Consider the following 26,569-nt stretch of genomic DNA (forward strand, 5'->3'; position numbering starts at 1 on the left):
CCAGCTGGACAGCAGCTCTGTGGAGAGGGACCTGGGGGTCCTGGTGGCCAACCACCTCGACATGAGTCAACAGGATGCTGCTGCGGCAAAGGCAGCCAACACGATGCTGAGCTGCATCAACAAGGGCATCAGCAGCAGAGACAGAAGTCATTATCCCTCTCTGCTCAGCGCTTGTCAGGCCACGCCTGGAATACCATGTTCAGATTTGGTCCCTGCGCTACAAAAAAGATGCAGACTGGCTGGAGAGGGTCTAGAGAATTGCCATAAAGATGATCCAAGAACTGGGAAGCCCGCCATATAAGGAAAGGCTGAAAGAACTGGTTTTGTTCAGCTTTGAGACAAGAAGACTTAGGGGAGACTTTATCACCCTGTGTTCCAGGATTTAAAGGGTGGCTACAAAGAAGATGGAGACTCCTTTTTTACAAGGAGTCACATGAAAAAAAACCCAAGAGGTGATGGCTACAAGTTACTCCTGGGGAGATTCCAGTTGGACACAAGAGGAAAATTTTTCACAAAAGCAATCAGCCATTGGAATAATCTCCCTGGGGAAGTGGTGGAGTCCCCGATGTTGGACGCTTCTACAATTCAGCTGGACAGGGTACTGGGCCATCTTGGTCAGCCCATGCTTTTGCCAAGAAAGATTGGACCAGATGATCCTTGAGGTCCCTTCCAACCTGGATTCTACGATTTTGTGTATATGTGCACACACACAGAGACCTTTAAATAATGTTCCCTCTAGCCACCTGTATTACATATTTACTGTTTTTATATGTTGTATATACACAGACACCCTTCTATAAACATAGCGCAGTCTATACTATATGTACTGATCTACGTCACAGGAGAAGAGTCAGAGATGACTCAGATCTCTGTGTGCCTATGTTTTATACACACACGTACACCGAACACGCGGGGGTGACTAGCACCGCCATACAGCGACGCTCCGCTCCGCCCCGAGCCCCGCCATGAGCCCACAGCCCCCTCCCGCCCCGTACGTGCCAGCCGCCCCTCACAGCCGCCCTCGCCTTCCCTCATTCCCTCCCGCCACACGAAACATGGCGGCGGCCCCACCTCCTGCCGGGCCGCCGGCGGCGCCGGGAGCGAGGCGCGGGTGCCCCCCAGCGGCGGCGGGCCCTCACGGCAGCGGCCTGGCTCAGCCCCGTCCGCAGGCCGCGGCCTCCCGCCCGCACTCCGCACAAGTGGCTCCGCGGTCGCCGGGCCGAGGCTTTGGGGTGGTGGTTCCCTACGAGGGAAGGCATCGTTGTCCACCCGGCGTGGGCACATGGGCACCGGCCTCTGCGTGGCAGCCGGCGCCTCCCATCAGGGCATCCCCCCCCTGCTGCAGAGGTCACGCTCCGGGGGGAGCAGCTCGCAGCAGCTGAAGACCCAATTCGGCCACTGGACCTTTTTCCTACGCCCGAGCCCTTGGGACCGTGGTGGTCCTGGGATGGCAGGGGGAGAAATGTGAAGGTATGGGCTGCAGCTGCTAGCGCGGCACCAGCCAGGCCATGCCAGGCTTTACACTGACTGCTTGGGAATAGAAGAGACAAAGAAGATGAAGAGAAGGCTCTGTAAATCAGCCCAGCCAGTCATGTGCCCAGGCTGGATCAGCTCCTGCTGATGGGCAAGTCCTGCCTGCTCCAGCTACTTCCAGAAATTAATAAATGCAGAGGTACAGATATTCTGCTTGGTGTCAGCGTGCCTGAGCCTCCCACAGCTACCAGCACTGGACTGCGATACCCTCAGGACAACACTGAGAGCACAAGAGAGCCCATTTCCAGCCTGGCCAGCACTGCTGTTGAAGGGCCCCCTATCCCAATACCACGGGGTAATTATGTCTTGAGCTGACATAATTAATCAAGGCCTAAAAATCATCACCTCTACTTCACCCTGACCTCCCTCCTTATCAGGCTGTACACAACAAAGAATTGCTGGTCAAGCTCCCTCTGCCATGCTGACGCTGGGGATGACCCCTACACAGATGCTGAAATGGGGTGGCAGTGTGGAAGCTGGAGGCCAGGGCTGCAGGGCTCAAAGGAAACAGCCAAGGGACCCCCCACTCCAGCTAGGAGGCAAGATGGCTTTCTGCCCTCAATTTGCTCAGGCAAGCTCTCAGATCAGGCAAATACCAGGGCAGGGAGACATAAGCCTCCGGTCTCCTGCTGGCTGCCTCAGTTTGCAGAAGGGAAAGCAGGGTGCCATCTCTGAGAGGAACCTTCTTCAGGCTAAACACTGACCCAAATCAATCAGCTGGCCAAGCCAACCCCTCCTTAGCTGCACCCATCTCATATGGAACAACCCCTGGAGAAAGTCTGTCTCAAACGGGTTATACGACATGACCTATTCTGCTCTGCCTCCGTGTGCTCTCCTGCACGCCTTGCTGCACTGCAAAGTGCAGTGCAGGGCTTTCACCACACTGGAACACCAGCACGGTACTCTCCACCTGTATGGCGACGGTGTACAACGGGCTGCAGTCACCCGGTGTGCCACGCTGCTGAGAAAACAGCTACCGTGGCATAAAAAAGTGTGCGAGGAAAAGCAAAGTAAACAGGTCTTAGTGCAGGGCTAGGACAGCCCAGAGTGAGTTGCAGTTCCCTGCGTGGCTTGCCTAAGCTCTGGTCTGTGTGAGAAAGTTCACGTTTTTTTAAAAAAATTGCAATTTACAAACATATCTGAGAGAATGCAACTCTGAAGCTATGAGTTTACGAAAAGAATTACGCTTGCCTGTGGGGCTGTCAACTGCATGTAGTTCACATCTGACAAATGCTCTGCGTGTAAAATGGCTTGAGCCCAAGCTATTTAAAAAGAGAGCTGGATTTAGGTACGTGGTACATGCAAGTAAGCTGATGGCAGTATAATATCGTTCATAGCCTTACATTCCATCTCCAACATGTCAGAGAAAGCATTTTCCTACCACAGCAATGATCCTTTTGGAGCCCCGAGGAAACTTCAAAACCTTTTGTGAAAACATTAACTCTACTGAGGGCCATTTTATAAATTATAAAAATTGCACAAAATGGCTGAAGTGATTATGAGGTACACAGAAATCCAAATTTCCTAGCTGTACAAAAGGCAGAATAGTCATCCTTTAGCTTTGCTTTCAAGACCAGTATTTGCAACCATATAAAATCCACTTTTGAGAGGTCTAACACAGTGAGCCTCTTACACTGCCAGAATCACTGCATAGCTTGACAACACAGAAATGTCTGCTATGAGGAAACCCCGCTGTCAGGTTATATGCAAAAGTTGAAAGAAAGTTTGTACTAGAACCCTGCTTTGAAGGAAATGTGAAACAATACTCGTCCTCTGTTATACCCAAGTTAAACCTTATGAAAGACATCAGCTCTGTCAGCAATAAACCAATGCAAAATTTTGAGAGTGCAACCTGATACCTGCCAGGGCACAGCATCTTTGTTTTACCGACCCATCCTTATCATGAGCTAATTCTGTCCTCATTCAGTCTGGTGCTACCCATCACATCTAATGAAGCAAAGGGAGTGTTATTCCATTTTTAGCATCATGTGGATTAAACAAAGCCTCCTTCGCAAGGAGGCTCCTGTTACTGAATTTGTCCTCTGAGCAAAACCACAGCTGAATTGTGAGATGCCCTTCTCTTGGCCAGAGATACCAACTTGTAAGTCATCAGCTTGAGGTGGAGAATAGAAGAATAAGAAAGTCAATCTGAGAGCCTTTATGTGGGCAAAGCTCTTATTTGCTGTGGTGTTCAAACAGGCACTGCAAGACCTGTCCCTCTATTTTAATGTTGCCCTGGCATGCCTGGTCTTAAGGCTATGCCCTATGACTGGACTCCTTGAGTAATGACATTTTTGCCAAGGAACAGAAGCATCTAATCTGTAGCAGTAACAATGAAATTCATCAAGAATTTTATATCCCTATATGGGGAAGAAAAAAAAAAAAACACCTCCCAAATACAGCCTGGCAGTGAACAAGGACTGAGCCACGCGAATCCACCTTGTGCTTGCCACCCCACCGACCTGCTGGTAGGTGACCGTGGAAGTGCAGCCATTCCTGCCTGCATCCAGTGCCGCTGCTGAGAACAGATAACGATGTGCTGGGAACCTGTGAGAACAGTCACGTGTGCTTCCAGCTTATGTGCTGAGAGCTCCTGAAAGATGCTGCTGGGGAAGATGGTCACATCTTAATGAGCTTATCTGCTAACATTTAGTTTGGCCCCTCTTCTACTGTATGTGCTGTATCATGAACATATATGTGTATAAATACGTATTTTTCCCTCTTTAAAAGCCTCTCTCCCCATTATCCATGATAATGTGGAGAGTTAGAAGGCTTTTTCGTTTTAAAGCGATTATGATTATGTGCAACCTTTGCTCCCGAGTCATTCACACAGAAAGCGCAGACAAGCCCCCCTGCTGCGAGGTGACAGCTCTGTCTGACTCTGCGGGGCTTTGGTATTCATAGCTCCACGAGGTCATCGCTGGAAAAAACCTTGACAGTGATGTGACCTGGCACCTCAGCTGCTTCTTGGCTGCCTCTCCCTCGGAGCTGCAGAGTCTGCTCTTCTCTGGGGTCACTGGGTAACGCTGCCAGCACCGCCTGTCCAAGGAACTGGTCACAGAAGATGTTGCTGTTCCAGACCTAGAGACAAGGGAACAGAAATAAACCTGGCTGAAGAAGCGCTTCTCTCTCACTCCACCTGAAAGGGTTGTGCTGGAGGGGGTCACCCCCATTAACCCCTTGAAAAAACAGTGAGGAGGGGGCGTGCATCTAAATTTAGCTAATTGTCTGGAGAGCATGTGGGAGATTCTGGATTTGCATGCTCATTTACATACACTATGCAAATAAGGAGCTAAATGCAGCTCTTTCCTTTCTAGGTCACAGCCTGCCTAGAAGAGGAATAAAAATTACCTGTTTGAGCTCATCAGCAGTAAAAACCTACATAACATCAGCCTGTCTGCGCCACTCTGCCTGCTTGCACTCACCTTTGCAGTGTCTGCAGTTCTGTTCCTCTGACTGTGTTAGAGCCAGGTCTGCTAGAGCAAGTTTTGGAGTCCTTGGACACATCCTTTGTCGTTACTCAGGATGGGGTTGGGCATATAGCAAGCAGAAACTGCAATTCTGTTAATAGTGGGGTTTGCTGCTAGTCTCACATGCCAGGCTTTGTTTGGTCTGTGAAATTCATTATTATCTAACTTTCGGTGATCCTGGAAAAGTCAAAGTGTTTGAGCCGCATAGTGTAGAGAGATGGGGTGAGGTCCCACACGTAAATCAAATCTTTGCTAAGGATTAGGCAATCCCACACATGCCAAGAACACAGACCATGTTCCATCAGCTGTTGTATCAGTTCCCTCTAATCCATACCTACAGCCTGTCGTTTGGGGGATAACAGTGCTATCATCCTCCTTCTATTTATAATATTTGTAGGATATACCTATTAGTTCAGATGAGTACTAGGGCACAGGAGTACTATGTACCAGTGCTGCATTAGGCAGTGAAAAGCAACACAGTGCTATAAAGCTATTTTGATTTCTGGCACTTACATGCCACAGTGAATTGACTCACAGATTCATGCTAAGACTGCCCAGCACCGATGAAGAAGACATAGTCCTTCACATTTGTCTAGTACTTAACAACTGTGTGTATCAAACTGAAATGCCGTTCCACTCTCCCAAAATTTCCTGGACTGCCTGGACTCTAAATACTAAGCTCTGTTTCTCCAGCTAGTGCTGAGGTAAACAGTGTGATGTAGCTCCCACAGGACTAGAATTCAAGGTAAAAACTTTCTTAATAGCAGCCTTAGCTTTGGTTTTACTTCAAACACTGACTCTGGACAACACTTGGCTTGTCTTTGTCTCTGTATTGTCAGGTACCAAATGAGGCAAAAGGTAATTCTGTAAACTCCTTCAAAGCCTTGGGATGAAATATGCCTTCTGATCCCTAAGTGTTATCAGTTGTTGTTTTGTAGAAGAAACCTAGACTAGAGAATCAGTGGAGCAGCTGAATAGCTCCAGGCATAGCCCAGTAAGGGGAGCACAGGTTGTCACACATCTATCCTGGGTTTCAGTCATATGAAGGAAGAGTTAGCACACCTCAAGCCCAGCGATGCTGTTGTGCTCCCCTACCCACCTTTAGCAGCCCATGCTGTGTGGCATATCTCACCTGGACAATGATAGGACTGTCGATGTTTCTTCTGTAGAAAATCACTTGTGTGTCAAAGATGGCACTGGTCGTATCATGTTGCACAGAGGAGCGCATGTTTTGGTTCTCACACTTGATAAGCACATAGGGATCTGCTCCTAAAACAGAATCAGCAGCACAGCTCTCAGGACAGAGAATGGTAAATGAGACCTGCCCAGAAACCCAGCAGGAGCAATCTCCCCTCCCGTGCCTGGCAGCACCACTGCTACTGAGCACAGAACAGGGCACCAGAGCACATCACATCCACTGCAAGCTGCCCATCACCAGCAGAGGTGAAATACCTCATTCTTCTAACAACTGCATGCTCAGAGCTGGAAACCAAGCACCATTTGCTGTGAAACCAGCTCACTCCTAGGCTGGGACTGCAATCGTTCCATGTTCCCTTGCTGTGCATCCTCCTAGCTCATCTAACAGCAAGTCTTCAAAGTGAAACTGTAAGCTCCCTGACACTGCTCTAGATGTGAGAGCCAAAATGCATCTGTGCATTATGCAATCTGATATGTTGTTCTGGGCACCTAGGACAAAATGGAAGGTGAACGCTGTTCATCATCCACAATTCCTGTGGAGGGCAAGGACAGGAACTGCACAGAACTGCTTTTGCATCACTGAATGCACGTCTCAGTGCTCACCTTTAGACTGCAGAGCTTCAAAGTGCTGTGTACTGTATTCTGATATGAGTATTACTGTTAGGAGGTAGTTTTCAAGAAGCGGTTTCTCTTCTAAAAAGTAAAATATTGTCAAAATGCAAAAAAGATTTTGTAGGAGTGCACTGGTTTCCAACAAAGTTTTCTGTGGGAAACTGTCAAAGCAAATCCTCCCCAGTTTCTCATTTCATTCCCATGAACCTGGGACAATTTCTTTGGTTCTGTCATTTGGATTGATGTAATTTTAAAGTTTGTGTCATCACAACATGTTTATATCTATTGTAGGTCCTAGTCAATGTTTTAAATTACACTTTAATCATACGTAACCCACTGAAATTATTCAACATTCTAGAAATCCTTTGTTGTTTTTACACTGAGCATTTTTACTTTGTTATAAATGTTGATATTCTCTTTCCGTTCCAACAGGGAGCAAGAACCGATTTGGAAACACCTGTCTTTATGCTCAAATAGAATGGACCATTCCACTTCTTAATTAACTTTAATTAAACACAGGCACTACCATTTTTTTTGTATTTCAACATGACTATTACTGTCCATTCCTATTGTTAATGACAGCATAGCTGTTTTTCCACACCTTCCTACTTTTTAGATATGGATTTTAAATAAACCCAGTGAATGTGCGGAAGTGTAAGTCAGATTGGTGATCATTTCTTACACACATTTCGTCACCATCTACTTGAAAATGGAACTACTCTACTGGAACGACAGCCATAAGGCAGCATAATTTTAAGGCAACTTTCATTTTTTAACAATTCATACCCAGGATGATTTTCCTCAAATGCATCACTTATTTGCAGGAATGGATACCAACATCTCACACAAACAAACCACCTAACAGCTACATCCAAAACAGAAAGAGCTTCTTCCACTTACGAGAAAGAAACCGTTTTTTCCATCTGCAATGATTACACCTGGCTGGACACGCAACAGGCCTGTTACCCTGACAACATCTCACACTTTCTATAGCAGGTAGCAGTATATTGGCTTTTCTGATAGGCAATTACTTTCTGTGTCACTGAATGTGTGGATTTAGCTCTGGGGCATGGGGCGGCACCACGCTGTGTAATCAGTGATGGAAAAGCTCCCCCCTTTGCAAAGAGGTTTGGAAAATGGATCTGAATAAAATGGGGTCTTGCATGAAATGGTGTCAACTACTTTGGCCGAAGGCAAAGAGCAAAGCAACATCTGATCATTAACAGTAATTAAGAGATAAAGGGCATAAGAAGAGGTGGAGAAAGGACACAGAGCTTAAAGAGGTAACAGGCATATCTGCTGGACAGGGAGCTGTTAATGAAGGGACTTGCTAAGCAAAAGTGAAAAGAAAGCTAACACTTGAAGAAACAGATTCAAATTCTCAGAAGGAGCTAGAAAAAAAGAGGGAGGTAGAAGAGCAACATGAAAGGTACTGGCATAGCATGACCTCGTGATGGCATCACTGATGGTCAGTTCTATTAGGAGGACTGGCTCCAATTCCAGAACAAAAGAAAGAAATGGGAGAGCTGCACGTGTGGGATGGGACAAGGGACGTTCCCAGTGACAGTTGGCTCAGTTCTTTGCAGCTCTGGGCCTGGTTTATTTACAGTACAAAGACAGTGCAGAGAGGGCTACTAATGTGGAAAAGCAACATCCCAATATTCGCCATGAGCTGGGAATGAAAACAACAGGACCTGCTGTCCTGGCAACTGCTCTGGCAGCGGAAGGAGGACTGGGTTCAGTTCTCAGGCACATAGATGACTCCAGCTATGCCTCGAACACCATACTGTGTATAAACTGCTGTTCTGTCTCAGTCCTATGGCCATGCTTTTATATTGGGAAGTTGTACGAAAGAACAGCACAAAAGAAAAAGCTGAAAACTGTAAAAGGCAGAAACATTTGAACAGTAATGACACTTCTAAGGCTTAAATAAATCTATGCACAGTAGTCTTTTTTTTTTTTTTTTTTTTTGAGAACTGTACCAAGGATCCACATCCTTCAGCACTGTACCACACACAAAAGGCTTTCTAGAAAGTGTGTATCAGATGCGCTGCTTACCAGGTATGTCCCATACCGGGGATCACAAAACCTAGTTTAGAAAAGAAGTGGTGAAAGGCAATTAAACATGCAAATTCAACAAGGAATTTCAGTGGGAAGACTTAAAAATGCAAAAGGTGATTTGTTCGCAGAGATAAGCTCTTAGGAAAAGAGTCTGACAGACAGTAGTGAGAGCAATTTTTAAAACAAGCTTAGAAACAAGAGGCAGAAAATCTCCAAGTCCACAGTGCTTCCTCATCTTCTTGCAAATCTGCCACTGCACTTGGCTCACAGACAGTTGGAATGTCAGAACAAGCTAACTTGGAGAGAGGTACTTCCAAGAGAAGCAGCCTATATGCATTCAGAATTGAGTCTGGGCAGTTAGATTCATCCTTTATTCTAGACAACAGCAAACTATCCATTATTTTTTCCAGACAGGACAATGGATCAAAGACAGCAGCAAGGAGGAGTTTTCAAATAAACATTTAAAATAGAGATTAAACAACCTTCCTCTGGCAGGGAGCAGGGTTCTGATGACAACCAGCTCGTGAACCAGGCCGGGTGTGCACTTGCTATGCAATCTTCATTTTCTTACAGTTTTGTTTAAGTAGTTGCTCAGAAATTTGTGCTAAGCACAACTCTCAGATGACAGTGATGAGCTTATGTGAAGAACAGTGCATTCAAGTCTAAAATCCCTCTATCCTAGTTATATATATATAAAAAAAAAAGGTATCTCTGTTCAGGCTGCTCTTATTTTCCACAACTGCATACTGCAGTGTCAGAGTATGGAAACATCCTGATGCTTTCAGGACAGTTTGTCACAGACATGTAATGCCATGTCTTAGTTCTCAGAAGCTTCAGAATGAATCATAACCTCCTCCTTTATCATCAAGTTTTGTCTTCTCTCTATGCTAAGCAATGATAGTGACAAACCAGGCAGTGGCTGGAGAAGGCGGAAAACAGCTGGCAGATGACAGAGACTGAGCATTAGAAAAGCAGCAGCTTGAGAGCTGCAGATCAGAAGGTGAAGAAGTCAGAAAACCCTTATGAAATGCAGTGGGGCTAATCAGACACAGCAGCTTGCATAGAAACAAGTTGCCAACAACCTTCACGCTAGAAAATGAGTAACCTTTGCGTGAGGTCCTCTTAGCAGCAGGCAAACACAACCACTTATTCTACCTATTTTCTACTTGAATAAACATATTGACTGTGCCTAACCTGAAAGGAAACCTCTACTTGTCACTCCCAATGGCAATTGCCGTGTGGCCTCTTCCCTCGTCTCACAGTATTGATTAGACAGGAGGCTGCCATTGACTCTTAAATCTAGTTCGCATCAGGAAGTGCTCCAGGAAGCGGCAGGTAAGGCTAGTATTTCAGTAAACTCACTTCTGAGAAAGCTGGTCTTTTTCAAATGCCTGGCTGCTGTTTCTCCTTGAGATAAGCATGGGAGAGGGTCCAGACGTGGATCCAGAGAAGCCAGAGAGGAGACGAGAGATGACAAGGAGTTGCATTCTTTTGTGGCAGTGTGAGGAAGCAATCTTAGAATATGGGATACTTAATGTCCCTGGACACATTACTTTCTAGTGTAAATTTACAATCCAGCCAGCCAGTGCGCTTCAAGGAATTTCTATATCTATCCACTCTTTTAATCTACAAAAAAACCACCCCCAAATGTGAGAAACATGTACCATACCCAGCTTTTTATGTTACCAAAAATGGACTCTAGTATCAGTCGGGAGCTTTGCCAAATTTCCCAGCAAGGTGCCCTTAGAAGGCAGAGTGCCAGTTATGGGTGTTATCCTTGTCATTGCACAGCTTAATTTTGTTGTGTAGCACAAATATCAGCAGCGCACATTTGGCTTAATTTTATTTTTTTTATTTACACACTCTCCCTACTTCATTTGTCTGAGGCTGCTATACGATATGGCATTCTGCAAGACAATCTATGAATGTACTCTGCGAGCTGGAGATACTTAAAAAAAAGCTAATGAAGAAAGATTCAAACAGGGATTTAACAGCAGAATTCAAGATAATGGGGAAGCTACTGAAGTGAAGTAACTGAGCTTTCCTTCAGTGCCCCCTGAATGGATGAGATTTGGAACTACAGGCTGAAAAGAGACAAAGGCGCTTACTGAAAGCTTTATGTTGATAAAAAGGAAAATATTTTAACTTTTTTTGTGAAGTTTTATTCAAAGTCAAACAATAACATTCATTTAGGTTTTGTGTTCAAATCCCCTTATGTTTTTGATGAATTTAAAAATGGCATGTTGTTTCACACAGGGAAGTGGAAACACTTCAGAAAAAAAATTGACAATGGTAGACTGGTTTTTTTTTTCAGCCACTTGATGAATTCAATACTAATTCACAAATAGTATCACTTTACCCAATTATGCATTTTTTTTTCCAGCAGATAAAATAATCAAGCAGAAGTTTTGCTTAGGTTTAAACAAAAAATCTGTGAATCCATTTCCTATAGATAGTTCTTCCCACAATAGGTTACCTTTTCAGTTCTGTCAGGATAATCATCAGCCCAACACTGGATGCTGAAATCAAAGTGGAAGAAGACACTTCAACTCCACCTGACCATGTGTGGTAGTACTGGATCCTAAAGGTATTTGGGCTATGCTGTAGCTAGGATATTTATTACACGTTGGTTGTAAGTTCTATTTGTATATTCCTGAGGGTCTGTGCCACATTGCACCAAATCCCACAAGGCTGTCTGAGCTCAAGCCTAGTCTTTGGCAGCTGCAGGCAATTGTTTTTAATGATCTTGTCAAGACTGTAATTGTGCTAAGGATTGTGAAATGCTATGGATGGAGAATTGGTTTTTATTGCTTTACTGCAGGGAATGTTAGAGAAAAATGTTTAAGGAATTTTAATAGCAAAAAACCTCCCACCCTTAAAAATGAAAATGTCCTTCACAGGGCAAAAACAAGAACATACTGCCTCTTTTCAATGCACTGCTCTGCTGTTCTTGTAATATATAGCCCCTTCAGACTGACCCATCCATCCCGCCTTGCTGAGAACGTGGAGCAATATCGCTTGTTTGGCTGAGGTGTTTGTGGCTCCTGTTTTTCCAAGAAAAATGAACTGAATCAATTTTCTATATCTCTTCCCTCCAACATTCCTGTCCCCTGAAGAGACAACCAGATTTACACAGAAAGTGGCTTTCACAATGAAAAGTACATTCAGTCACCACTCAGTGGGTGCCAGGAATAACTATGAAAAGGGGACTAGAATAAAATTGTAGCCAGCTGGTGGGAGAAATTTTACAGCTGCTTTGTGAGACTGAAGATGAACTGTACTGTCTCCGCTCCTTTGCTTTCTCCCTACCAACCACTCAGTGCTGGATGCATCTACCTTTTTCTATTGCACTGGTCATGGAAAATGAAGGCCGACAGAGAGTAGGAGTAGAAAATGAGGAAGCAAATGGCAACTGGACAAGTCTCCTAATTGACTGTCAACATCATGTGCCAGAAAGACATTTTAGTGTCCTTCAGGACACTTCCTTTCAAGTGTAGATACACAATCCTATACAAGTCATCTAACTTCTCCCTGCCCTAGTTTACCCAGCTGAAAATGGTTGTTTGAAAACCATAATATCCTCCCTGAAGTGCTATTAAGCTTGTGGTAATGAAGAAAAAAGTGCTCTGAAGGCCATGAATGACATTGCTGAGGTAAGTGTAATACACTACATGAGCCTGTGCAAGTCAGCTGTCTCCCTGGATATTTTCCATTTAGAAAACACATAACCCTGAAAGGTGAATTTCTTACTAATCCCCATAAAAAGCTTCTCAGGAGGGTCTGGCTACTACTGCTGATCTGGACCAGCATAGATGACACAGAACTCTTGCTGGTTTGCATCATCTTACTCATCTGATATCTCCTCTTGAGCAGATTTTACAACGTGCTGAAAAAAAAATCCCATAAATCTTCAGTTTGTTTGGATAATTTCTGACTGCTTACACATCAACTTAGATCATCTTTAGAGGACTGAAGAGGCCCCTTCCACTCTTCCAGGCTTGCTTTACACTTACCGCCTGATCTGTCTTGCTTCTGTAAACCCTCTGCAGAGTGAATTTTAATTTGGGTGACTCTGCGTGGATAGCCGCAAAGAAGACTCCAACAGGTCATTTTAGGCTTATCTGCCTTCAGTTCCCTGAAAAGTCATGGGAAAAGCAATTGAAGCAATGCACATCAAGCAAACAATCAACGGTTGTGGAAAATTGGCATTTTCAGAACATGAGATCTGTACTCTTTCCTCATCTACCATTTTGGAAGTTTGTGGTACAGAAATGACAGACTAAAGAAATAAAAACAGAGCAAAGCAAAGTAAACCAAATTTGTGTCATCTTTCATACGGCAGCAAAAGTGGTGGGAAAAAACCCCCAAACTTTAGATCATGGAAAATAGTATCAAAGCAAGAAAAAAAATTCAGTTGGCCTGATTTCACGAAACACTAGTTTTGCCCTCGCAGACAACCATTGTTTTCAAAGGAGATGGTCAAAGAAATAAACAGTAGCAACTGTAACTGTAAGCACAGTGTTCTGACCTAGAACTGGAGGCAACTACAAAAGCCAAACTAAAAGGTCAAAAGACCCAAACTGAATTGTCCACTAGGCTCCTAAGTAAAAATGTCCTGACCACGCACAAATCCCAGTGAGCCATCTGGAGATTCTTGGAGGTGATCCTGACCACCTCAAGGGCCTAGCTCTGGAGTGATATGAGCTAGTGAGTCAGGGATATTTGAGGGCAGCCAGGCAACCATTTCCAAGGAGGAGCAGCCAATGTGGGCAAGGGAACATCTCATGTAGCTGTGAGTGCAACCTACCTGAGTTTTGATGGCACATCTGTGAAGAGTCTCAGGATAAACTTTGTAGTGATGCCAGGATGATATGTAGTTGGGATAAGGATGTAGCGGCCTTGCTTAAGGATCCTCCTCAAGAACACAGTCCGTGTGTTGATGTACAGAGATGTGGCCACTCTCTCCTGCACAGTGAGCTTGTGTAGTCGATAGTTTCTGTTATCCTCCACCTACGGCCGCAGAGCAGTATAGGGATTAATCATGGAATCATAGAATCATTTAGGTTGGAAAAGACCTTTAAGATCAAGTCCAACTGTTAACCTGCCAAGTCCACCACTAAACCATGTCCCTAAGCGCCACATCTACATGTAATACAAGGAGGGATATCAGAGCTAACAGGCTTTCATGAGCAGAAAAGACAATGCGCTATAAAGGCAAATGGTTTGGCAAATGGTTTGGCACCCACTGAAGCTGTGGCAAGTCCTGATGGGTAGCCCAGTGCTCCAAGTGCTAGCTCACACAGGCTTCCAAGCAGCGCTGTTGTGCACTTCACTGCATCGGTATATACATATATATCCCTAATGCAGAGTTTTGAACACTTTCAGAGATGCGTGCACAATCCAAGAACCTGCTAAGCTATGCTGCCATCTTAGATGAGGCTGAGATTCATCTGCTTCCTTTCTCTAGCATGCAGAGAGAGCATTCCAGTCTTGCACAACAGACTCTCAATCCAGATACACACAGCTGCATTTTCATCACCCCTTCCTGAATACAAAAGCTACAGAATAACCATTTACATTTTGTTCTATGCTTTGAAACTGTGTTTAACTATTAACATCCTCTTCAGGGAACTGCTATTTGTCACAGCAGAGTTAAAATATAAACCTATTTCTTAAGCAGCTCCTAGGGGCAAGGACAGCCCTACATTCTTTTCTCTTTTAGTTCTCTTTTGTTTTCAGGTAATTTAGGCCATGGTCTTCCAAAGGCCTTTAGTCATGATAACGAGCCTGGTCCGTTAGAACACTTCTGAAATAGAAAAATTATTGAACACAAATAAAGATAGAGCACTGATACTTTTCTGAAGGTGTGATTTCCTTTTCCAAGCCTTTCCAGACTGTTAGATATACAGGCACAAACAAAGCAAGGTAAATTACGCTTCTTTCTGTAACGACACTTTTCAATATATGTGGTTAACAGGTGATTGTCAAATGAATAGGTGTGATGCAGACGTCAGCAAGTCTGTTAAAAACTGACTGGTTTTTAGGATAGGGCCATAGACTCAGTGTGGTACCACTAACTATAGCAACAGCTGATAAGATAATCCTGATCCTCGGTGAAAAAGGAGAAGCATAGCTCTTTCTCTTGCCTTCCTCCATCTTTTGGTTCATATGTTTTCATTTTACTCAATTTGCCCTGGGAGTGCAATTAAATTACTGTTTGGGATCCCTTTGGTTCCTTTTCACATATGCTCATTTCCTACTCATTACTCCCTCCAGCTTTTGAAAACACTCTTGACTCTTTTTTCTAAGTGGCAAAAGAAAAACTGCAGACTTTTCAAACTCATTCACTTGGCTGTATTTGCTGATGAAATGGAGGCAGGAACCTCCAGTGAGGAGGAGAAAAAAACCCTCCATATTTCAACTGTTAATTTTTTTGTCTTTCTCTTCAAAGCTTGGGGTAGGAAAAACACTTAAAATTCTTTTGCAATAGGGTAAAATTACTTATGCTCCTTTAGTTCAAATAGAGTTTGAATTGAACTAAATTCAAATTAGTTTGAATAGTCTGTCTAATGTCAGCTCTGGTAACTGAGCGCAGTACACAAGCAAAGCTCACGTTGAGAGGAGAGCTGGACCCCACCATGATAATCATGCCTCTGTCCACCAAAGATCTCATTGCCAGGATGAAGCAGGACTGCTGAACAAACTCTGAACCAGGAGCGCAGGCGGCTGCCTACCTTGAATATTTCAAAGCCAATTGGGATGCTGTCTCCCTTCCCTTCTTTCTTGTATTTGCGGCGATCCTCCTGTTGTAATGACACCAACACTTTGTCCTCAGTCTTCTTAACATCAAAGATGTACTAGTACAAGAGAGAAGAAGGTAAGCTGTTAGAAATGCCTTAGGATACCGAGGAGAAAGCCTTCACCAAGGAAATATATACATCCAAAGGAGGCAAATGAAAATACATTTTGGGGGGGGTGTGATTCTCCATATAGAATCACAGACTGGTTTGGGTTGGAAGGACCTTAAAGCCCATCTAGTTCCAACCCTCTGCCATGGGCAGAGACACCCTCCACTAGCCCAGGTTGCCCAAAGCCCCATCCAACCTGGACTTGAACACTGCCAGGGAGCCAGGGGCAGCCACAGCTTCTCTGGGCAACCTGTGCCAGGGCCTCACCACCCTCACAGGGAAGAATTTCCCAGCAATTCACAGTTGAAAATTAATGCTAATAATAAGGATCTTTAAACCAAAAGTTCCAGAGACACTGAAACAGGTAATTCACATAAAGGACAGCATGAGACAGTATTACAAAATAACTGTTGAGGCAGCAGCACAGAACATCTCCTCTGAAAGCAAAAGACAAAAGATTAAGTTTTATTTAGATATATATAAATCAGGAGTGAGACAAAATAATTAAACCAACAGACTCCAGATGGGGTCTTTGATAATTTTTGATTCTTCTTTTAACTTGAATATCTAAATAGGCCTGTAAATTTCAAACATCTTTATATAGGACCTGCAAATGAAGGAATCCTCCAAATCTTAGTTAAAAAAAAATCTAAACCCCACAACTTTGTTCCACACCTACAATTTCTGTTTAATATAAGAATGACAGGAATGCTAATTTTGAACTTTCTCAGTTCTCCTGCAAGTTTTAGGTATAACCAGTAAAAAGAGCTAAGAAGGACTCCTGCATCTTTAAAATGCAAATCTTTTATCCAAACTGTTTACAGTAAACTTGAATCAACTTGGGTTTAAGACCAATCAAAGGACATTATTTCAAGTTTAGGCAGCAGTTCCCATCTCAGTAAATCAGACTTGAATTGCTTACATTATTGAGTATCACTGCCAGAGCAGTTCCCAAGTAAATATGTACCCTTTCAGTAGCCAAAAAAAGGTCAGATAGGTGTTTCTTTATACGACAAAGAATTAAACACTCAAATTCATTCATTATTAGAGACTTGATAAATTTTGTTTCTTTTGTGCATACAGAGGGCAAAACTGAGTTCTTGTTGAGGGGAAGAGGACACTATTTACACCAAATTTAGACAGATGCTGTATTCTTCCATCCTCAAAGACCTTTAAATGTGAAGCAAACAAATGAAAACTGCAGCAGTGCACAGCTGGGTACTATGTGCACCGCATGCTCTAATTTCAGCTGAAATTCTCTGACAGCATGGAGAGGAATACATCAGTGGTTCAATTCCGCCCTCCCTACTCATCCAAGACCTGCTAAAAAGCAAATCGTCCTTGAGCATTGCTCTGAGGTGGATATTGAGATTGCCTTGGTGACTGCTGTGGAACAATCCCCTGTAATGACTTCTCATCCCTCCGTGGTTAGAGCTCTGCAGAATAAGGCACCATCCCGTTTCCCATCCCTGACCCTCACTGTCTCAGGCAGTGTCACACCCACATGGAGGAAACACCAACCTCTAGCAGGGCTGGCTGAAGCACAGCAGTATTGGAAAGAAAATCAATACCCTCCCAAGCCTCTGGGCTTCATTAGTTGTTCACAGTATTTACAGTCCAGATTGGTCTCCTACAGAACTACTGCTTGCTGTTCTGGGCTGGCTGGTTTTTGGTACAAATTCAATGCTTCTTTGTACTCTTATTTGTGTGCTATATCAACATTGTGGCAGAGAAAGCACAGGATCCTGAAGAGAGTCCTAGGGGTTGTAAAGAGCCTCTGCAGAGAGAATCTAAAAAGCAAGACATAAATATGCGGCAACACTAGTAAGGCACACTTTAATTTTTGTCCCTGATGAACCATATGCAGCGTTACCTTGTCAGATAGCCTAGAGTGTTCTAGGGCAAATGGAGGTGTGGAAGGGATACTGTGAGAGTGCAAGAGAGCTCTCTTGGTCTGATGAGAGGTACACAATCTTTGATCTGATGACATTTCAGCTGTCCTAATGAGTAACAATCTGGAAAGCAGCAGGTGACTGTAGGAATACATTTGTAACTTGGCCTAAATTCCCTTATTTTAAAGGGACTGGAAGCATCAATCCTTCTCTGTACAGATAAACTTTACAGGAGGCCTCAGCGTCAGGCTTTTCACTCCAGAAGAACATAGATAGATTATCTCTAGACTATGGTAGTATGTGCCACAGTAATTTATAACAGCCCTAAGATAACATAAATGTGTTCCAGCGTTGCTATTAAGAGCCTTTTAATCAACTAGCCTAGAGATAAAACTGGAATAAAACAAACTTCCATTGCATCAGGCATTGCACTCAACTGTAACGTGTATATTCTGTTCTCTGTGGCAGCTAAACACTTACAAATGAGACCCAGACAAGCACTTGGAATGCATCCAGAATCATACAGGGGAATATCTGAATAAAATCACCCTCTGGAAATGAGGCACTAACAGAAGACAGAGCAGTGAAGATGATGAACTGCTTCTCCATCTCCACCTATATGACAGGATGAGCTGGGAGTTTGAGATTCACTCCTAGTCTGAACAGCAAAGGCTGTACTTCTCCAATATCCTGCTATGAAAATTGAGGGGTGCAGACAGAAACCTCCCATACAAGTGCAGAGAAGCAGCCACAAGAACATCTTTAATTAATCCAAAGTGTGTGGTGAATTACAAAAGAACAGAAAGGTCAATTTTCAAAGTAATAACTTAAGCAGTAAGGTGCCCAGGTCTCACTGACAGTAATGGAAGTTTTATGCCTGAATTGACATGCACTGGGATGAAAATGTACAACTGAGAAACACAGGAAGGTGAGAACTGGAGTAAGAATGGATGAACAGATAACCTGAATAGCTTGAAAGTTACCAGGTAGGATGAGACAAAGAAAATTCTGTAATGCTGAAGAGAGGGTGAGCTTGGGGAAGATACTAGATACTTTCAGAATCTTAGATTAATGCAAAGGGATACTAACTAAACACAGCGAACCAAATCCTCAGGCTGTTTAAGGGTGTTAAGTGAATAGAGTTCTGTCAGTAGAAAATCACATTTGCTGCCTTTCTACAGCTGGGAAACTGAAAGAAATCCAGGCAGGACTTCACTAATCCTGGTGTGTCTGACTCATCAGCCCCAAACACGATCAGTCCTAAACAAATATCTAAACTCTTCTGAGAGATTTCACAGAAATCACTGAAACATGCAGTGAACCAGCATTCTCCCAGAGGACAGACAGTGGCAGTGAGACTTCTGTCAAGTAGTCGCTGCCAGCTCCTAAATAGTTCTTCAAAGATACTTCAGAAGCCCTAGCTACAGTGGATACACTTCAATACCTCACAAAATAAAGGGATTCCCACCTGGGGATTCTGAAGGAAGGTCTCTTTGTTATCAAAGCATCCACCAGAGCGATTTAGCAGGGGCTCTGAATTCTTTGCCCAAGCCCCATGCATCATTTTCTTCTCCCAGGTCTTGTGGATACTGAAGTAGGAGGTATTCACAATCCGACAGATGTCCACATCAGTGAAATTCTTACACCAGTCCTCAAACGTCATCCTATTCCATGGGACACCAGGAAAGTCATGGTTTATTTCAAAATAAACAGTGATACTCATGCAAAAAGCCAAAATAACACACAAAATCTTCCAGGAATTTAAGAGGAGGCATTGCTCAGCTGTCCAGAGGACAAACTGATTCATTGGAATGCTCTCCATGTGGAAATACTTGTGAAGCCACAATCATACTATTTTAGAGCTTAATTTAGAGAAATACCACCTCAGTGTGTTTGGTCAGCTCTGGATTTGTTCAGCTGCAGCACCTAAGCCTAAAGGATAGGTTGTATCTACCAGGCTGAATTTGAGAACATGTATTTTGCAAAGGAAAAAGAGATTACCTGCAACCAAAGCACAATCTACTCCTCATTATTATGGTCCTTATTGTTACATCTGTCTCCAAGCATGACTCAAACCTTTGTACCCCAGACATAGCTTTTATTTAGCACCATCTCAATGCTACAACCTATGCCTGCTAAAGTGACAGAGTGGATTGCACAGCAGTTAAAGAACATTCACCCCCTCTAACAGCTTGGTATCTCTGAACTACCATTGTGTCCTGGCTTATTAATGGCCCAGAACCAGCTGGCTTCCAGTTGCCAGTTCTGACAAAACCAAGCAAACAGAAGACTTTTCATACCAAGCCCCGCCAGTACACTGGATGCAGTATTGATGATCTACTGAATAAGTTGCTGGACTGCCTTGGTACATCTAAACTTTAAGCACAGTAAAAGTTATTAGAGTTCTAGAGATTCTGTAGAGAATGAAGACTTCTTGTGCCCATGCTGGAAAACACGGACAAATATCAAAATTCATTGGCTGCAATTGTATTTACAGATACCTCAGCCATGACTGACCTAGAAATCCAACAGATAGGCACAGTAGCCAATAAATAGGATTGACAGTGTGTTCAATATTTGGAATTCTGTATTGTAAACCAGCACACATGTTGTCTTGAATTCTGAGTGAATGTCGTAAATATAGATAATAGATTTTGAGGGTGTTTGAAACTTATATTTACTAAGAGCTACTAATTCTATTAGACTAGTTTTTAATCAATTTTTTTCTGTTCTCTGCATGATCCCTTAAGAGTTTAAAAGAAACAGACCTTGTGCCAGGACTGGATAATGTTATCCATTTGAGGAAGTTGCTTTTGAAGCTCTTAAATGGCAGAATTAATGACAATTACTCATTGTAGTCAATATCTCCAAATCCTTCACATGACTCCTACTCACCAGAACTCTCCATCATTCTCAAGAGTGAGTCCCAAGCTCTTACGTTCTGAATCGCTGACTTTCTTCCACTCTTCAGAACTAAAAGGCCCCCCCAAAAAAACAAGACAGAAAAAAAAAAAAAAAAGATGATTGATAACTTAAATACTTTCACCTGGGGAAAAAAAAATTGCAAGTAAAATTCTCTCATGGTCCCCTGTTATAAAAGTAACATTGGAGTACTGAAAGGACAGATGATATTCAGGAAGAAAATGTGGGGCTTACAGGATGAGTTTTAAAATATTAATTGATTTGAAAGCTACTGAAAAAAGAGAGATGAATGGGAAATTGGCACAACTAGAGCAGAACCTTATTGATTTCCTTTGTCACACCCTCCCTTAGGACACTTAAACAGCTGGTTTGGAAGGTCATATGAGATTGACTCCGTTCCGTAAAGGCCCTTCAAAAGAAACCTGGTTTTCCTCCTCAGGAGCTTATTGAGCACTTCTCTTAGACCAGAGTATTCTCTTAGTCTTTCAATCTCCTTAAATAAAACAGACCCAAGGTCTGAGATTTCCCCAGAGAGCCTTTGAGAAGAAACTGTTGCAGCAGGAGCGTAGTGTCCAATTTCCAGAGTAACACTACACTGCGTAGGCACTTCATTGCCTGCATTAGCATATAACTTATGTGCTCTGCATTGTCCCCTGGAGGCGCCTGTCTCTTTCCACTGCCTGCAGGGGAGCACAGGATCCTAAATGCAAGCAGTCTGATGCTTAAATCAGATATCATGATAGAAAAGAGCATGAGCCCCTTCCCTAATGTGTTTACATTAGACAAACAGCCACGATTCCTCACTCCCTTTCCAAAGTACTTGGAGGATGAAGTTGAAGGTGATTGGCGGGAGGGAAGGGAGGTTGCTTGCCATAACAGACATTTCCTTAACGTATTTGGAAATTCTCAATTTTGTTAGGCCAAAAAACATGGGCTAACCTCGGAGTCCTCAGTGCTTCCACTGGAACGAGCGGGAGCTGTGCCAAGACACAGGCTAGTGAGGAACCACAAGGACTTAAGCAAGGCACAGTAGCTCTTCTGCACATTCTTCGCATTTCACCTGAACCAAACTCTTTGAAAGTAATAGATTTTTGCTAGCTAAAGTATGGAAGATAAAAACTTAATATGCTGTCGTTAAGATCATTGCATTATTAAATGCTAACAGAGGCTGATAAGCACAGTGTTCAACTGTAACATCCTAGTTAAATGTTTTTCATGTGTAAATTGCTAGTGATGGAATACATCCCCTCCAGCAATCATTTCTGTCTCTGTAGGGGTGCCTGCTAAGCTCATGGCCTACATTAAAATTCATTAGAAAATAATTCAAGAAATCACAAATGTGGCAATTTTACAGCATTTTTCACCAGTCACCTAAATTATCTAAGAATAAAACACTTGTAACATCCCCAGCACCTCAGTTTTCACACCTCTGTGTGACTCAGTTTTCTCAGATGAGAAACTGAGTCACACAGAAACTCAGTGGTGAAACTGGGAACAAACCTCATGTTCTTGACCTCATCATCACCTTAATTGTAGGCTATTTTTCTACTCATGCTCCAGTGTGCCAGAACAATGACGTATACAGTAAACTAAGGTCCAGGAAGCCACAACCTCCTAGCTCCTCCAGGATGCGTTCATTTGCTCAGAGAATGATGATGCTCAGAGGGAAAAGATGGCACAACAGTTCAGCCATAACTGAGTACTGCTGACTGATGTTGTGTCTCAACAGTGTTTAACCATGCATCCGGTGGCCCTAATGACAGTTTCATCCCTTTGACACTAGATTTGCAGCACTTACTTGTCACTCCAGGCACCATGCCACTCTCTTTTCCCCCAGGGATTCCTCAGCCTGATCATGAAGAGCTTTTCTGCCTTAAAAGAGAATATGAGTCTTTCTCCAAGGCGCAGCTTCCGAATTGCAGTCACTGAGTAGGCATGGCCGATGACAAGACCCATCTCTGTCTCCGCTTCATTGGTTCTGCCAGAGGAAGCCTTTAGCACCAAGAATGGCAATAAAAAAAACCCAAAGAACTCACATCATTGAGAGCACTTGACAGCTACACGTTCAAGGAGCAAGATGGGCAAGGCTTGTTTTCTTTCACAAAGCTATACATTCCCTTCCCAAGTGATTTGACTATGCAGTGCTAGGGCTCAAAACTAGTGCCTCACTAGTCTGGTCTTTTGCATGATAGTGCCAGACAAGTCCTAGCAGACAGAAGTCCAGAACGTAGGAGAACACCACCTGCTACAGCCATTCTGTCTCCTCCTGACCTCGGACAACTGTTACCAGTGCTTCCAAAATCTTGTCATCATTACAAAATGGCTCTTCTGGATATTGATGACTTTGCTCAGACATAGCACTGTCTGGTGGTGTCCTCAACTGGACACTTTGTGGGGCCCAAGAATTTAGCCAATGAGTCCAATGCCTGTTTCTGTGTTGGAGTAAATTTGATACCCAGGAAGAACTACTGGCAGTGGGTAAAACAAATAGAGGGCACAGGCAAGAAAACTTTCTAGCCATTTGTCAAACCTGTCCTGTACCTCACTTGTGACCCTGGCAGGCCTCTCTTAGTGGCAACTGGCAGATCTGCAGGCCTTCTTAGAACTGGGTTTGCTCCTCATAGACTTCACATAAGAAATCCGGTTTTCAGCAGTGATCAGGCATTAAACTGTCTTGCTGGATGACCTAGACCTCATCAAATGCTGATCTAAGAATACATAAAAATTGTCAAGCTCCGAAAAAGACCCCAATTTTGTTTAATGCATCCAGATCAAAATCTCCTAAGTACATCTAAAAACAGTAAAGCAGCATCATATAAAGATGCTGGAGTTGCTTTGAATAACTGGCCCTTTACAAAGCCAGTACAATGCTACAATGCTGCTTCTGAGCAACACGTACCAGGCAGGACAGTGGAAAAAGTAAAGCTGTGCCAGTGCTACAACCCTTCTTCTGAGCCAGAAACAATCCAAATGGTCGTGCCTCCGAATTCACCATGCCCTTGCTGGAGCCAGCATTGGCATCTTTGCACTGAGCCATATCCGGAGTCTCCCTCACCTATATCGGGCTATAACCCCTTGGGCCTTAAGACACTCACCCCCTTGGACTGCAAGGAAGGAAGATCTGACTCAATGCAGATCCCTGAGTGCAAACTTGCAATAATCTAATTAAGACCTCAATGATCAAGCAAGCCTTTGCTCTGGTGCAGAGAAATGGACTTCTTGGAGCTATGAAATGCACATAGTATTTTCTCAGATAGTTTTACCCATTTCAAAATTTCTCTGGTCTAAACAGACAGGGTCCTTCTCCTAAGGCAGGTGTTGCACTGATACGGCAGTGTTCAGTCTCCAAAGACAAGAAATCAGGGGGGAAAAAAAGAAAAAGATAAATTTATATCAAATTGCAACTGACAGATGGTCTGGCAACCGTGAGACTCTCGCCAAGACCTCTTTGCCTTTCACCAACAACAGCTCCTAAAGAATTAGCTCATGTGTTACACCAAGACTGGCTGACATTTCCAATGGGTTTGGGCTTTCTCCAATGTAACACTTTGACTTGCGTTTTTCACAACTAAAAGCAAACAAGAGTCCTTGACAGCATGGGAGTCTGTAACCTCTCCTGCTGCCTTTATTATCCCCCTGGGCTGCCCTTCCCACCTCATTCTGAAGACATTTATTTCTTTATTTGAGATATTTAAACATCTACTGTCTGTTCAAATTTCTAAATGGTAAAGCTCAGGGCTATTTTGTAATCCAAGGAAAACAATGACATGTTTGTAAGTCAGCAATGAAGCCACTTGAGTATTAAATATTCTACACCTAGCAAGCTTCATTGTGTGTATAATACATCTATCAAAAAGTGATAAATGCAGATGAGTCAAGCCAAACCAATAGGAACAGCCTCTGTGTAATCAATGTTTAGAAGCATCTGCGTTTAATTTGACAGGCAGAAATATAATGCCAGGAAGAAGTGAAAGCATTACAACTATCTAATTAATTGCTTTTTAAAATCCAGCTCCCTGTACTTAGCCTATCTCCTCACTAGATCCATGTTAAGAAACTGAACTGCCTTAGCATTTGAGAGCAACCTATCATCCCAGAAACAATGTTTACAACAACAATTCACACCAGGAAGTCAGGTCTGCCAGCCTGGTCTCAGCAAACCAGATGGAATTCTTTCTAAATAAAAATTCAGACCTTGTGAAAAAGGTAAAACAAACACCAAAGACCTAGAAGAATTTGTTTCTGAGCTGTTGCCTAATGTTGCTGGGAGGGACAGTTCAGGACTTCTGTTCTATTCCAGCTGAGTTCTCAGGTTCAAATTCATCTTCCAGAAGGTACCATGTGTTCCTCTTTGGTATCATGGCACTGACACAGGGCACTGCATGGCCAGGGCCTGCTAAGCACATAATGTTCTCAGGCATCTCCAAACATGGCTGATCTTCTCTTGATCTTGACAACTCCACAGCTACCATGACACTTGCAAGAATTTCTGAATGAACCAACATTTTGGGGTCCACCAGTTTACCGTGGATTTAGCACTAACACTACAGGTATGAAATACTTAAGTGCTACAGTAACATCATCTTTGTTTCACAGATGGGAAAATTAAAGCAAAGTGTTTAACTGATTTAAATAAGTCTACATAAGATTAGCCTTAGCTAAGGTCTTAAACTGGAAGCATGGGCGTAAGATGCTGAAGTGCACCTAGATGCCTACCATGCAACTTCTACAGAATGATCCCTTTTCTGCATACGGCACTTTAAAAATCATTTAAAAGCAATCTTTAGGCAATATTCAGGTGCAATGGCAGTTTGTTAGCCCTCCACGTACAGTAACAGCTTCAGACAAGGTGAGAACTTCAGTGATCCCCAGACACGGCCTGACATTGCAGACTTTCATAGAAGGCGAGCTAAGCCTAGTTGTCACTCTTTTCCCTCCTATGGCAAGGCACTGTGCGAGGCCCTTGTCTGCTGTGGCTTGTGAAGTATAGAGCACCCTTGAGGAGCTGCTACTCATCTGCCTTCTAGCACCTCAAGTGAATGGAGAGTGGTAAAGCTTCCACAGAAGGCAACCCTGTATCACCGCTGTGGAAGCCATCCCCTCTCTACTAAAGGAACTTCAAGGTCATGGCCTCCTAATATAGGCATTTGAGTTAGTTGCCTCACATTAGCCAGGGTAGGCAATTTGCTGGTTAATTCTAATGGGGAGTCTTATTAACCAGCAGTACTACCTGAATAACCAAATGAGCTCAGCCTTTCAGCTCAGCTCCAGCGTTACACTGAGGAGACAACTGCATCATCAAAACGAAAGTCAAGAAGTCCTAGCAGCTCAGTGCCAGCAGAACTGTTTTCTGTAAACAGATTTCCCTGAGAAATAAAGAAATTGAACACTGCCATCTGGCCTGTAAATTAGGGCATTCTAGGTGGATTAACCTCAGGTCATTACACAACTGTGACCATTCAGAAAGAATAGCATTTCAGATCCACAGTAAAGTGGCAGCTTTGCGGTTTTGTGATTGTATTTAGGGGCTCGTGGAGTTGTACTTGGCTGACAGCACTGCCAACTTGCTAGCTTTTTCCATACAAAGCTTTTCCAAAGCATACAAATGAAGGGCATACTCAATATACTTATACTAATAACGGTATTTGTTCCAGATTTTTTTCATTGAAAGTAACTCTTAAAAGCCAGCTCTCTATACATACCGTAATGGAACAGCTGATCAAACCACCTCTTTTATGCACTTTCAGCAAGTCTTCAAACAGCTTCATCTGCTCAGAAATAATCTCACCATATTTGCCCTGTACCAAATCAACAGATTCTGCCACTGCTCCAGAGAAATCCACAATTGCATCTGCAGCGCTGCCTCCATCTAGGGCTTCATAAGATCCAGCCAGCCTGGAGGTAACAGAACATTCTCAGTCACCAAGCAGCTGTTAGAAGTGCTCTAATTTAGCTTGGATGTAGGTAATATATT

The 26,569-nt window shown here is 43.4% G+C and overlaps 1 protein-coding gene across 3 annotated transcripts in view; it reads right to left on the reverse strand.

Moving 5' to 3' along the window:
* Nucleotides 1–2,975: 2,975 nt before the first annotated feature.
* CAPN6 (calpain 6) overlaps nucleotides 2,976–26,569 on the reverse strand; it is a 59,264-nt gene continuing 35,670 nt past the window's right edge. For all 3 annotated transcript variants that reach the window (XM_010297870.2, XM_075763620.1, XM_075763621.1), the window contains 9 exons: nucleotides 26,298–26,490; nucleotides 22,394–22,587; nucleotides 20,569–20,646; nucleotides 19,142–19,337; nucleotides 15,608–15,730; nucleotides 13,681–13,883; nucleotides 12,887–13,008; nucleotides 6,136–6,272; nucleotides 2,976–4,614 (listed from right to left, as the gene is read on the reverse strand). In XM_010297870.2, the coding sequence (XP_010296172.1) occupies nucleotides 4,432–4,614; nucleotides 6,136–6,272; nucleotides 12,887–13,008; nucleotides 13,681–13,883; nucleotides 15,608–15,730; nucleotides 19,142–19,337; nucleotides 20,569–20,646; nucleotides 22,394–22,587; nucleotides 26,298–26,490 (1,429 nt within the window). In that variant the 3' untranslated portion in view covers nucleotides 2,976–4,431. The remainder of the gene's footprint in view (nucleotides 4,615–6,135; nucleotides 6,273–12,886; nucleotides 13,009–13,680; nucleotides 13,884–15,607; nucleotides 15,731–19,141; nucleotides 19,338–20,568; nucleotides 20,647–22,393; nucleotides 22,588–26,297; nucleotides 26,491–26,569) is intronic.

This window comes from Balearica regulorum, chromosome 11 (genome assembly GCF_011004875.1).
Source record: "Balearica regulorum gibbericeps isolate bBalReg1 chromosome 11, bBalReg1.pri, whole genome shotgun sequence".
Taxonomy (NCBI): Eukaryota; Metazoa; Chordata; class Aves; order Gruiformes; family Gruidae; genus Balearica; species Balearica regulorum.